Genomic DNA, 12,576 nt, shown 5'->3' with positions numbered 1-12,576 from the left:
TGCAAGCATCAGTTTTCCCACAGATTATCAGACGATTGTCACTGGTCCTGAAGCATTGAAGCAGCCCTGGATTATCACTCCACCAGCACCAAATCTGGCTGTTAGTTTAACACCAAGTTTAATGGGAATGCCCTCTAAAAAGTTCAACTTCTGTCTCACAGAATATTTTCTCAAATATCTTGGGAACCATCAAGTTTTAAATTGGCAAATGTGAAACAGCCTTTGTGTCGTGTTTAGTCAGCTGTGGTTTCACCTTTGAACTCTACCATGGACATCGTTTTTGCCCAATCTGTTTCTTATTGTTGAATCACAAATACTGACCTAATTGAGGTTAATGAGGTCTGCAGAACATGTTCTGGGTTTCTTTTGTGTATGACATGATGAGTTGTCAATGAGCTTTTGTAAGCCAATCACTCTTGCGAAGGTTCACCACTGTTCCATGTTTCCTCCATATGTGGATAGCGGCTTTTGTCCAGGTTCACTGGATTCTCAAAACCTTATAAATACATTTTAACCTCAGTGTAAAAGATGTTAAAAATGACTCTGATCTTGTTTATTCTGTGAGTTCTACAAATCTGGAAACGATGTCTTGCTTTTTAATATCGGCTTGCCTACTTCCTGCTGTCAGACAGGTTCTGTTAGTGTGACTTCTTGATAAACACATCTAGCTGTAGAAATTGAACTGAGATCTCCAGAAAAGGTGATCAATCACAATTAGGTCACGTAACCTCTGGTGGTCACAAATGGTGATGTTGGCCTAGATCAACTTTTGATGCAAAAAAAATAAAAAATAACATGTAAAAACAGTTTTTATTTTCTCAGTTTACCTTTGACGGACATTAAATTTGTCTGATAAATTAATGACAATGACTATTTAAATATTATGATTACTAAAAACTATATTTTTATCCCATTGTTTGTCCTTTATCCTGCAATTACTTATTTGTTTCACTGCAGAGATGCCTGCCAGGTACACAGTCCTGCACACAGAGGCAAGTTAAGGGCATTCTTGGAAATGTTTAGCTAATCATTGGCAATGTTGCATTATTTCTCTAAATAACAAGCAGATTTTGTTGTATTTTCAATGACAAGAGAAATATTTTTATTCATTTCATCAATTATAAGTGTGACACCTGCTCATAATCAACCAGAATGTGGTTTTGTCTGCACCCCCTCTCTCCCATCATGCCACATTTCGTTTGTTACTATGGTAAGTCACAGCTTATCAGTGATGAGTCACAGACTAAATAGGCACTCAGATCATGGCCTCCAAATATCATCCTCTGAATCAAAGGGGAATCAACAGTGGGGATCCGATCTCTTTGTATAATATAGTCCCTTAGTCAACGCATTACCCAACAATCTTTATTGGATTGCTTTATTTAGGATTCAGTGTCATAGTTTTAATCCAATTCATGCAGAAAACTGACAACAGATTAACTATTTACTACTATGTTGTATTTCTAATTTAAATCCAGATGGAAAGTTGCATTCATGTGAGATTTGGTCAGTATAAAGGAAAACTGCAGAACGTGAAGCCTTATAACTACTGATGTTGGGATTTTGATTTGTTGAATCTTTGGTAAAGAAGCTTGGGATAACCCAGTTCCCATCAGATTCAAAGCGGATTAATTGCTCTTTGCTGAGGTTTATGTAATCCTAGTCAATAAGATCACATCTCTCTATCCATATGAAGTTCAGAAAGGAGTGATGTGACTGATGATTTAGTTACAGTCCTGAATCTTTACGTCATACATTCTCTACAAGAAGATGGTTAAGGTTTGGATATCTAACTAATGTGGTTATGACGTGATGGTAAATAATTTAAGATGAAATGCAGTAAGGACAATAAAGAAGATGGAAGTAATCTGATCTGAATTTAAACAGCTTAATTTTTTTAATTCTTTCTTTTTTGATATTATGCAATAATTATTAATATTAATGCACATGCAAACAGAAACACAAATGAGTTATATTGACAACATTTTAAAAGTAAAACATTGATTACATGTAATACAATGCATTTGTATTTTTAATTCTCAGCTAATACTGCTATTATTATTAAACTGCAATTGCATATGTAGTGCAAATTATCCATAAAGTTGTGTTTATGCGGATGAATGCCATTTGAAAGAACACAATTATCCAAGGATGCTTAATATAATTCAATAGTACAATGCAACAATGTCAGCTACTTTGGGTTGTTTCACATTATGAATATAATAAACAGAAAACCTGAATTTCTGTTAGCTGTTAAAACAACTTTTACTCGGGTAATGTGCTTATTTCAGAAAATAAAGAATGAAAACACACCTTCCTTCTGGTCTCCACAGAAACTTTATTTACAGTCTCTAGAATAAAAATAACAATGTATATTCTCTCAAAAAGGACAGAAAAAACTTTTAAAGCTTTTTCCGATACAGCAATCATCTCAACATGTCTTGACATGAAAAAGGGTTTGCCTGTGCCATTCACTAACATTTTGCATTCAGGGTTGGGAAACACTTGATTCAAATATTCCTTTAAATCTTCATATCTTTTGGAGTTGTGACTCAATTACCACAATCCAGAAGATCAGCAGATTGGAAAGAAAAATTTAAATGACGTCAGAAGTAAGCTGTGCCAACAAAATGCTAACCCTGACATAAATGTTATTTAAGTTTTGCAACATCAGTCTCAATTTATGCCACCAAAAAAAACTGCATTAAAAAGCTGGTTGAGTCAAGACTTTAAAAATACTTTTTATTTTTGTGCTCTTAGTAAATTTTATTATTTTTTCCCCCACTTATGCATTGCACAATAAGACACATTTGGTAGGAGATTCATAGAAAATGCACTTAAAAACACAAACAATATTTAAAAACAGACAGTGGACACACAATAAACAGTTTAGTATGAAAGCAATTTGAACAAAATGAGCCCTAAAAAATTTGCAAAAGACTTTATATGTCTAATGTCAAACACAACAAGACATCAAATAAAAACTGATACTTTCTGTTACAATAAAATAGCAAAAACAAAATCACAAAAATAATGTAGTGTAAAACACAATGTGTATAAAGTAGTAGAAAGAGCAATAATGCTCCAAATATAACTGAAATTTGGTCAGAAGTGACTAAATTAACTATACCATGTCTATTTTTGACTATAACAAAAAAATGAAAATGTATGCTTCTTTCTGACACCGATCAGCAGAAAAACATGGATACATTTCTTAATTCCAACTCTATAAAGTGGTTCTAAATGCAACATATTAAGTAAGTCAAATCAATAGTTTCAATTATCACTATTAAAAATATATTTGTTTTAAATAAGCAGCATTTGCAATTTTCGTTAAGTACCTCTTGTTGTTTTCTCTTGCACCCCTTCTAAAGAGTTCATAAATATTTCAACCCATCCTCAAATGCAACAAAAACATATATAGTAAGGCAAATATTAAATTCACTTATAGAACAACTCTGAAAGTCCCAGTAGACATTTTAAATACAAGATTAACAATAGGATTCAAAGTCACAGAAGTACGATGTGTTTTGCTTTTCTTTTTCACGTGAAGCTTTACTCATTTAAAAATGATAAGCTTAAATGCCTGTTAGTGAGCTACAAAAAATAACTGTAAATATTACAGACAAAATTTATAATCCGTGAAAAAAATTTTTTTACCCCTGTAACAGCCCAAAAATACCTTGCATATCTTATATCTTACATATTCCAAAAAAAAATTATCTAAACAGTTCTGTACAGCGTCCAACTAGAGTGAGAAGTACACAAACATGAATATGCCCACAGAGCAGACCATGAATAGGGCCAGGTTGAGAAAGAGTTTAACTCTGGGGGATTCGTACAGCATCGCGGCAGTCACCTTCTCATCTTCCTGCAAGACTTTCTGCGGGGCACCATGTGGTTCTTCTTTGTACCCACAGAAACAGTCAATAAAGCGCATGCACAGGCCTTTTTCTCCTTGCTCTGGTCTGACCATATCCATCTGGCTGAAAGCAGGCTGCTCAGCAGGGGTGGAGGCAGGGGACGTTTCCGTGCTGGGAGTAGCTGGATCATGGTCTGTGGACGGGACCAGAAGCTTGATCTCAGCTCCGTCTAGACACCTCTCCATCTTGACATCTGCAGGAATGTCTTTATAGTAGACTTCACTGCCGTTGCATTGGTTATTCTCTCTGAGACCGTACTTTTCAGTTCTGTCCTTCGGGGGAACCTTTTCCAGCTTGCGGAGCCCCCAGAATGTGGTTGTGCGCACCCGTTCATCATCCGGTGCAGAGGTACAAAGACTGACCACCACAGCAACCAACCCTGAAATCCAGAAGAGTAAAGCCGCAAAGTACATGTAGTGAATGTGGATGATGAAGAAGGGTCTGTTGTCTGGCTGGTCACAGCGAGGCTGGCGGTAAAAGAAGGCCAGGATCAGCCGTATGGTACCGAGCACAAAACCCGTCATGCCTCCCCAGAAGGCACCCATCTCGTTACACCTCTTCCAGAACACACCGAGCAGGAAAAGGGCAGCTATTGGTGGGGTGAGATAGCCAGCAACTTCCTGAATGTATATGTATGTCTGTCCACCTTGCATCTCAATGATTACAGGAACCCAAGCGATGCTGATTACCACCATGACCACAACAAACATGCGGCCTACAATCAGCAGCTCGCGTTGCGAAGCTGTCTTCCGGAGAGACTGGTAGATGTCCAGGGTGAAGATAGTGCTTGCGCTGTTGAAGATTGAGTCAAGGTCACTCATCAAAGCAGCAATCATAACAGCCATCATAAGACCCCTCAGTCCCACCGGCATCACTGCCATCACCAGGCGTGGGTAAGCGATGTTCGAGCACCCAGCCTGGGAACCGCACACGGCCATGCAGTGCTCTGGCCCGATGCAGATGATCTCATCTGCAAATAAGATGCGGGAGATCATTCCTGGAATGACCATCACGAACATAGGCAGGATCTTGAGAAATCCAGCCATGAGTGTTGAGCACTTAGCGTGAGCAATGTTCTTAGCAGCTAAGACTCTCTGCACGATGACCTGGTCTGCACACCAGTACCAAATGGATGCAGGGGTTTGCCCCAGAATGAAACCTGGCCAAGGAATATCCTCATCTAGAGGGCCACGAAGGATGCGCAGTGAGTTTGGCTTTGGTTCAATGTGACAAGATGGTGAATATGTGTAATTTCCAGCAGCCGTTATTGCGGTGACATTTGGAATGGCTTGCATATACTTAGTTCTGACCCCTTCTAGTCCACCAACTTTGATTAGGCTCATGATGGTTAAGGTCAGGGCTCCACCAATCATCAGCACTGCCTGAAGAGTATCTGTGTAGAGCACTGCAACCAGTCCACCAGTGATGGTGAGCAGAGCAGTCATACTGATGAGCAGAAGAATTGAAAGATAAAGGTTCCACCCCAAGGACTCCTGAATAAAGAGAGCGCCGGCATACAGGTCCACAGAGAGTTTGGTGAAGATGTAGAGCAGCACAGACAGGCAGGCGAAGTAAACCTTCAGCCTGTTCCCACCGAAACGTTTCGACAGGTACGCTGGCATGGTGTAAACTCCAGAGTAGATGTAGACAGGGATAAACACCCAGCCGAGCAGCTGCAGAAGAAGGATTGCATTGAATTCCCAGGCTCCTACAGCAAAGCCGCTTGCTGCACCCGACCCAGCCAGACCTATGAAGTGTTCGCTGCCAATGTTGCTGACAAAGAGGGACGCCCCTATTACTACCCAGTTCATGGAGCGTCCAGCGAGGAAGTAGCCACTCACGGTGCTGCGATTGGCCTTCCACATGGCCAAAAGCCCGATGGCCAGCACCAGGACAAAATACAGTGCGACCACTGAAATGTCCGCTGCTTCCATCCTGGCATGCATTTTTACAAATTAATTCCTTTAAAGCTTAAAAAGAAGCAAATGTCCAAGTGTTCTTAGAGTTATAAGTGTGATTTATTTTAAAAAATAGCAGAAATATTTTTTTTTTTATTTTGCTGCTTTGGTTTTCAGTCAAAACAAAAGCTGGGGACTGATCCACTGCCAGGTCAAAAAAGCTTAACGAGGTAGTCTGTCGGCTCAGGGTTTGTTGGCGGCTGAGCAGGGCGTTGTAGGTCACCAGTTTAGAAAAGCCAAGATTAAATACTCCTGTAAGACAGAAAGAGAAACACATCATTAGTATTATGACTTTTACTTGGAAAAAACACTGAACACAAACATGTTAGAACTCACAACAGGAGAAACATTGAGTAATGTGTACTGACACCAAATTCAAGGTCACAGCAAAACGTATATTAAAAATGACTAGGAAAATAAATAGTGAAATGTCAAACATAAAAAAAACAAGACTTGCACCTTCTGTGAACTGGGATTTGCTTCTGTTGTATTTTTCTAGTGCCACCCGGACTACTAACCCGGGATTTACCTTTCCCAAGATTTTCTTCCTAATCTGTTCAAATACAACTAACCTTGAGCCATGCTAGAGCTGAAATATTATGTAAGCCAAGTCAAGAAAGCTCAAAACGCCGCTGGCAACAGCTAGACAGTTCCTACACACCCTAATATGAGGCCATGTTGGTGTCCTCTAAAGTGTCATGCAACTCCTTATTGGATTAAGAACATGCCTACGCTTAGAAAATCCCACAGATACACAACAAATACATTATTTTAATTAGATCTAGAACATCTAATTATTTTTGTACCTTTATTTTTGGACAGCTCCTCCAAATGCCTCTTTTTAAATAAACATGCCTCCATCAGTGACAATCTTTATTCAGACTTCACTGAAATAAAGATTGTCACTACAAGACTCAGTACCAAAAATTATCTTTTACAGTAATATTCAAATTACTATCAACAAATCTTATTAATATCACCATCAGTTACAGAAATTGAGTCATCTGATTTCTTATATGAATTTCAGTTGGTCTTAGCTGTCTCTAGAGATAAACGCCACTCATTGGGATGTACCATTAAAATAATCAGGGGTGTACATTCTTGTGGTTGTGGCGAGCGTTTACCAGTGCAGCATTTTCTACAACATTGTGTGACTGAGACTGTGAACAACTTTCTGCACATTTTTCAAGACACTGCTGCACACCAATGTTAGCTCCCTACATGTATTCTCACAATACAGGCCCGGTGGAATGGGCGGGCACAGAGTCAGCTTCCTTGGACTGGAAGCTGTTTCCTCAGAGTGGCAAACTGTTATTTCTATAACATATAGGAAGGAGCTTCCGCATTTCCCATATCTGTGCCGTCTGTCCAGGGGCGGATCTACTGGGGTGGTATGGGATGGCAGTTGCCACCCCAAATGAGAGCCTTGCCACCCCTGTTGCCACTCCAGCTGGCGACTATGAATTCAATGAATAGTTATGGGAAATCGGACATTAAGCGCACGAATCTCTTTTGTCCGACAACATTGAATGCAACACAATGTAACCTGACACCTACTGCTGAGTAGCGCGAAGTGCGAGAGAAGGACMGAGCRYGAGGCAGCAGCATTAATATGGATGGATATAAATTACTGGACTGGACATTACGTGACTTATCGTGCGCCACACCTGCGCCATTGCTGTCCATTGAGTCAACATTAGGGGTGGTCAGGAAATTACCACAGTCACGCAAAGAATCTGAAAATGGACGCAATATTTAGTGGTTTATTCAACCCTATGAATTAGATAACAAGGGCTTCAGATTTAACAGGTGAGGAAAAAGTTTTAACTTAAAGAAAACATTGAACAAGTGAGCAGTGGGTCAGGTATKCTAGCCTAACTGTTGCTAGCCTTCTATTGACTTTGATAACCTTAACATGTGCTGCGCAGTTCGGTGTGTTTTGGTTCGGTTAGCACTAAAACAGGTCAACCCGCACACCAAGTCATCAGTAGAGCAGGTGTTTAAATCAACCACCGCTGTGCTCAGGCGAAAACTTATTAATAATGACAATATAGRCATCAAGCCTGACAGCATAATGTAACAGACTGAATGTTGTGTTTTGGTGTTTTTGCTACTTTTTTGTGTGGGAAATGTTTGTTTTTTGGTGTTGATTCCCCTGATCGGTAATCTCTACTCCATCTGCTCGTTGAGCTGTTGTCTGTCGGTTGCCATGACAACGGGTCCGTGTTAAGCCAACACAGAGCGAGAAAAGACAGAATAGAAGTGGTGTTTGGTTCTTCACCTGTTTATCAGCTTTATTATGGCGCGCTGTCTGCAGCCGCTGCAATTCCTAAAAGTTAAACAAGCGACAAAAACTGAACTAATCATCAAACTACAGCTCCTACAGCATATTTAAAATAAAACAATTGACCAATATAAGATAAATTTGCCCCTTCTTGCATCTTGACAGAACTAACAGAAACAAAATTGTTTATAGATTTGTATCACAGAGAATTTATTAAACATCAGTATCTGATAACAAATGATGGCGCTACAAATATTTTTGTGACAGGTTTCTGCTTGTCCTGCATTGGGATAAAATGGTTTTCTGGACATAACTCAATGAATCACATAGTGACTAATAGGCGCTGTCTAATCCAATACATATCAATTAGGAGGAGTATGAAAGACATAAAAAATAATTAACTATACTATATTAAGAAAATATATTTAATCCACAGTACTACATGAAGCTCATTTTGAAGCAATGCTAGTTAAAAACAATATTTTGCAACAAGTAAATCAAGTAAATTAAATCCAATGTTAGGTCTGTGTAAGCTAAACATGACAATGAGACGTTTTATTTATACTGGCATATGCTGCCACCCCTGAAAAAATCCCTGCCCCCCTCTTGCCACCCCATGAATATTTTTCTAGATCCGCCCCTGCCTCTGTCCCTTTTTTCAGCAGTTAAAACTGTTTAATCCGTTGTTAACATTTCGTAACCTGTTTTTCCGAGCCGCCTTCAAACCCAACATGAACGCTGAGACGCTCGCGCTGGGTTTACACCTGTGCGGCAGCGACGGAGACCTGCTGCTGCTGTGCAGAGCTACGGAGGTGTATTAGAATCATGGCAGCAAACCAGCAAAACGCAAAAACCTTTGCATAGTTTTCCCCCAAACTAACCTACTGAGTTGAGTAAAGCTGTTGGAAACAGGTAATGTTAGCCAAAAGATGACTAGCTAATAACAATACAGCACCTTAAGCTTGTTAACAAGTAGCCTGCAGGCTACCGATGTTGTTTATGTTCAGCTACGTAGATTCATTTTGCCCCCCAAAACCGGGGCTGTCACAATATTCTTCAGAGCATCTCAGTGTCAATTTGTTACCTCAGCTACAACATAACAAACAACAGTCCTGGGGAATATAGTGACGGGATCTAAAAAAAGTTGCTGAACCGCTATTAGGATTATGCATTATTGTGTATTTATAGGATTTATAGGGAAATGTTGCAATGGATTGGTTTTTCTTATGTTGATTTTCTTATGTTTTTTTTAAATCATGATGCATTGCTTCTTAAGATCTTACAGCCTAGTGCATGTTGTCAGACAGGTTCCATTTGTGTGTGACCAATGAATTGATTGTTCTTCATGTTTTATATACATTTGTGTTCAAACTAATGTATTACAGAATTAGCATCTCAAATTGTAGTACATTACCTGCTTTATGATTACAGTGAATGTTGTTTAGATATCAAGAGATGTGCAGCTCGATGCTCAGATTCTGCAAAAGGTGACATATCTTACCCCGGGTTTTTATTTCTTCACTCTCCAGTAGGACTTAAAGAATTGCATAAGTAGTACTTTGACATATAAATCTCAGACTTATTTGCTTCAAACGGGACAAAAATGAATCCAAACGCGATTTTTGTGGAGGATTTCCATGAATGGCTGTAGCTAATGCTCTTAAACTGACCATCCACTCAACAGAGATGCCAGGTCTAAATTTCTCCTGTAGGGTGAATATTTGGCAAACAATACATATTCAGACAGACAATCAGATGGATCAAATAAAAATCCAGAGTCAACAAAAAGGAAAACATTTGGGGGAAGTTTGAGCATATTTCCTATCCTCACAAACACTTGAATGTTTGGCCTCTCCTGAGGTTTCACCCTGCCATACATAGCAGAAAATAACCCCCACGCTTTCTTTTTCACAACCATGCTCTATGCAAAAGCATCTCTCTCAATAAAAGAAGTCTTTGTTTTCAGTTTTATTAAGTCACCAACAAGGCCTTTTTCTCCATGTGGTTGCCATAAACTTCCTAGGAGACCCTGGCTCAGAAACACTGGGACATTTTTCAGTAAATACATTTTTTATTTTTGATTTGCAAAGTTACATAATACGGGATTAAAACATAATCACTATTTTTCCCAATGCTGCCAGGACCGACTCACTCAGCCCCAGTGCCAGAGTAACAGTTCTATGCATGTGCTAGCTCACATTTTATTGAAACCGTTCTTGTTGAATTATTTTAAGAATTAAATAATAGTTAACCTGCACGGAGAAAGAATCAAGCTTTTAACTTAATTTAGTATAACGAGTTGGTCCAGAAGTCTGAAGATAACCACTAGTGTAAGAGGAGTCAAGTCTAAAAATAACTTCAAATACACAAAACATCATCACAGTTTATCCAAACAATATTTAAATGGTTGTCATGTTTGGTTTAGGTGGTTATTTCTAAAGAAGCAGATGATTATTTGCACACATGTGCACAGAATAAAGCATGTAAAGAGCTTTCAGTCAGAATTACTAACATAAGTAAGGCAGCATAAAGAGAAATAAAAAATTATTTCACAACTGTATTGCATCATTTTAAACTGATATTGGACAATCGCTCTGTTCAGAAACCCTTTATCTAACATTCTAAATATGTTTCACAAAGAAAGATCATTGATAGAAAATGAACTGATTCTGTTTGGATTATGGGACAAGTCTTTGCAAGCCAGCCTATCTATGATGGTGCCAAAAAATGTCTGGCCTCGCAGACCCATGCTACCTTGAAAAAGGTTAAAAAAAGAACACACCCATACGACGGAAAGGTGCACAGGCACACAATTTAAAAAAAAAAATGCATTAAACTCCAGAGTTAATCCAAAATGCAAAAGCGTTTTATTTGCAGTTACATTAAATAACTCCACTGGTGTTATACGATGCATTTAAAGGGTCTCAACTTAGCTTGAAAGATGGCATTGACATTGTCAGGTGGCACAGAGACACGACAAGGCTGCGTCATAAAACAGGTATAACAACAAACCACAGGTGCAACTCGTCTGCTCTTCCTCCTCCTGTCAGTTTAAATCCCAGGCTAACAATTACCTTCCAGTTGTGTTTGAATTTCTGTCTTCAAAAGCCTAAACAAAACGCAGCAGAACACCGAACGGCTAAATTGTACAACCTAAGTCATTTGGTTACTATCAGCCCGTGATACAATTTAATCCCATTGAAACAGCTTATGGAGAGCATGAACCGGGGTGTGATGCTGTTTGTTTAGTCACAGGTGAGACTCTATAACTCCTCTAGAGCCTTGGAGCAAAAATAAAACGAGACGCAAGAGTGTCGCTATGACACGAACAATGGGGCTTTAATTGACGTCCAGATGCGGATGACAGCCGCAGACTGCCCCATGAATACAAAGAGGAGGCGACACCAGTGCACGAGCAGACACGGATCCACCTATCAGGTGGCAAGAAAATTCTAGAAMAGCCGCTCATTCATTCGCGTGAAAATGCCGCGCATCCTAACATTACAGCTGTCATTCATAACCACTCCGGCATAGCTGGGACATTTGCCTGCGCTCGCAAAGCCGAATTATGGCGCTAAGCGGGTCTTTTCTTTAAGATAACGAATGCTTTCATACACTGACGTCAGCATTGGGATGTTGTCRTACGAGGTTTACTAAAAAACAATCGCTGATAAAAGAGAGAGAGAGAGAGCGCGTCATTTATTGGAAACACACCCCTAGCGGGTTAATAGTGATATTCAGTCGGTACATTTTAAATGGGATCAACTTAAAGACGTGGATTACACTCACCGGTTGTGCTGCAACAAATATCACTCAGTAGACGCGCTTCAACACGCCACTCCACGCCCCTTGAAGTCGATGAACAGGAAGAAGAATATACTCCGTCCGCCCAGGGAGAGAGGTTGTTTTCTCGTAGTGTGTAGATACGGCCCGGATAAGTCGGCTTTCCCCGCTGAAGAAAAGAGTTCCGCTTCAACTGTGATGCTCCGTCAGACAACGATAACCTATCAGCGTCGTACTCCTTATAGGAACCAATACAAATCCACGCCCCACACGTGGACCCGTGACGTATTAAAGGGATGCACCAAAAGTGCCTAGAAGTTGTTTCAGCTAATTACCGGTATYATCCCACATGCTTATAAATTGATAGAACCAGGCCAGGTGCGTTTTATTTGGGTCTTATCCCATATCTGGTCACTTGTGTCTTTAAAATGAACGTCACTTGCATTTGCTGTCTTGTGGAAATATTCTGTAATTCCTTGTCAATGCACAGAATTGTCCAACTTTTTATTGGCCTTCAAGCAAACTGTAGAGTACTACTAAATCATTTTTCAAAGCATGCAGCCCCACACTTAGACACAAAGGTAGCTGCTTATCTGACGATAACACAGTAATAATAGTAAATCTCTGA

The 12,576-nt window shown here is 39.6% G+C and overlaps 1 protein-coding gene across 1 annotated transcript; it reads right to left on the bottom strand.

Annotated features, from left to right (window-relative positions):
* Positions 1-2,318: 2,318 nt before the first annotated feature.
* On the bottom strand, positions 2,319-12,174 carry slc5a3b (solute carrier family 5 member 3b). Its single transcript, XM_008400965.2, has 2 exons — positions 11,955-12,174; positions 2,319-6,133 (listed from the first exon to the last, which is right to left on the bottom strand). Exon 2 carries the CDS (start codon positions 5,867-5,869, stop codon positions 3,749-3,751), a length of 2,121 nt encoding a protein of 706 aa, XP_008399187.1. The 5' UTR covers positions 5,870-6,133; positions 11,955-12,174; the 3' UTR covers positions 2,319-3,748.
* Positions 12,175-12,576: the final 402 nt, after the last annotated feature.

Source organism: Poecilia reticulata, linkage group LG2 (genome assembly GCF_000633615.1).
Source record: "Poecilia reticulata strain Guanapo linkage group LG2, Guppy_female_1.0+MT, whole genome shotgun sequence".
NCBI lineage: Eukaryota > Metazoa > Chordata > Actinopteri > Cyprinodontiformes > Poeciliidae > Poecilia > Poecilia reticulata.
This window is presented reverse-complemented; position numbering and strand designations above follow the sequence as displayed.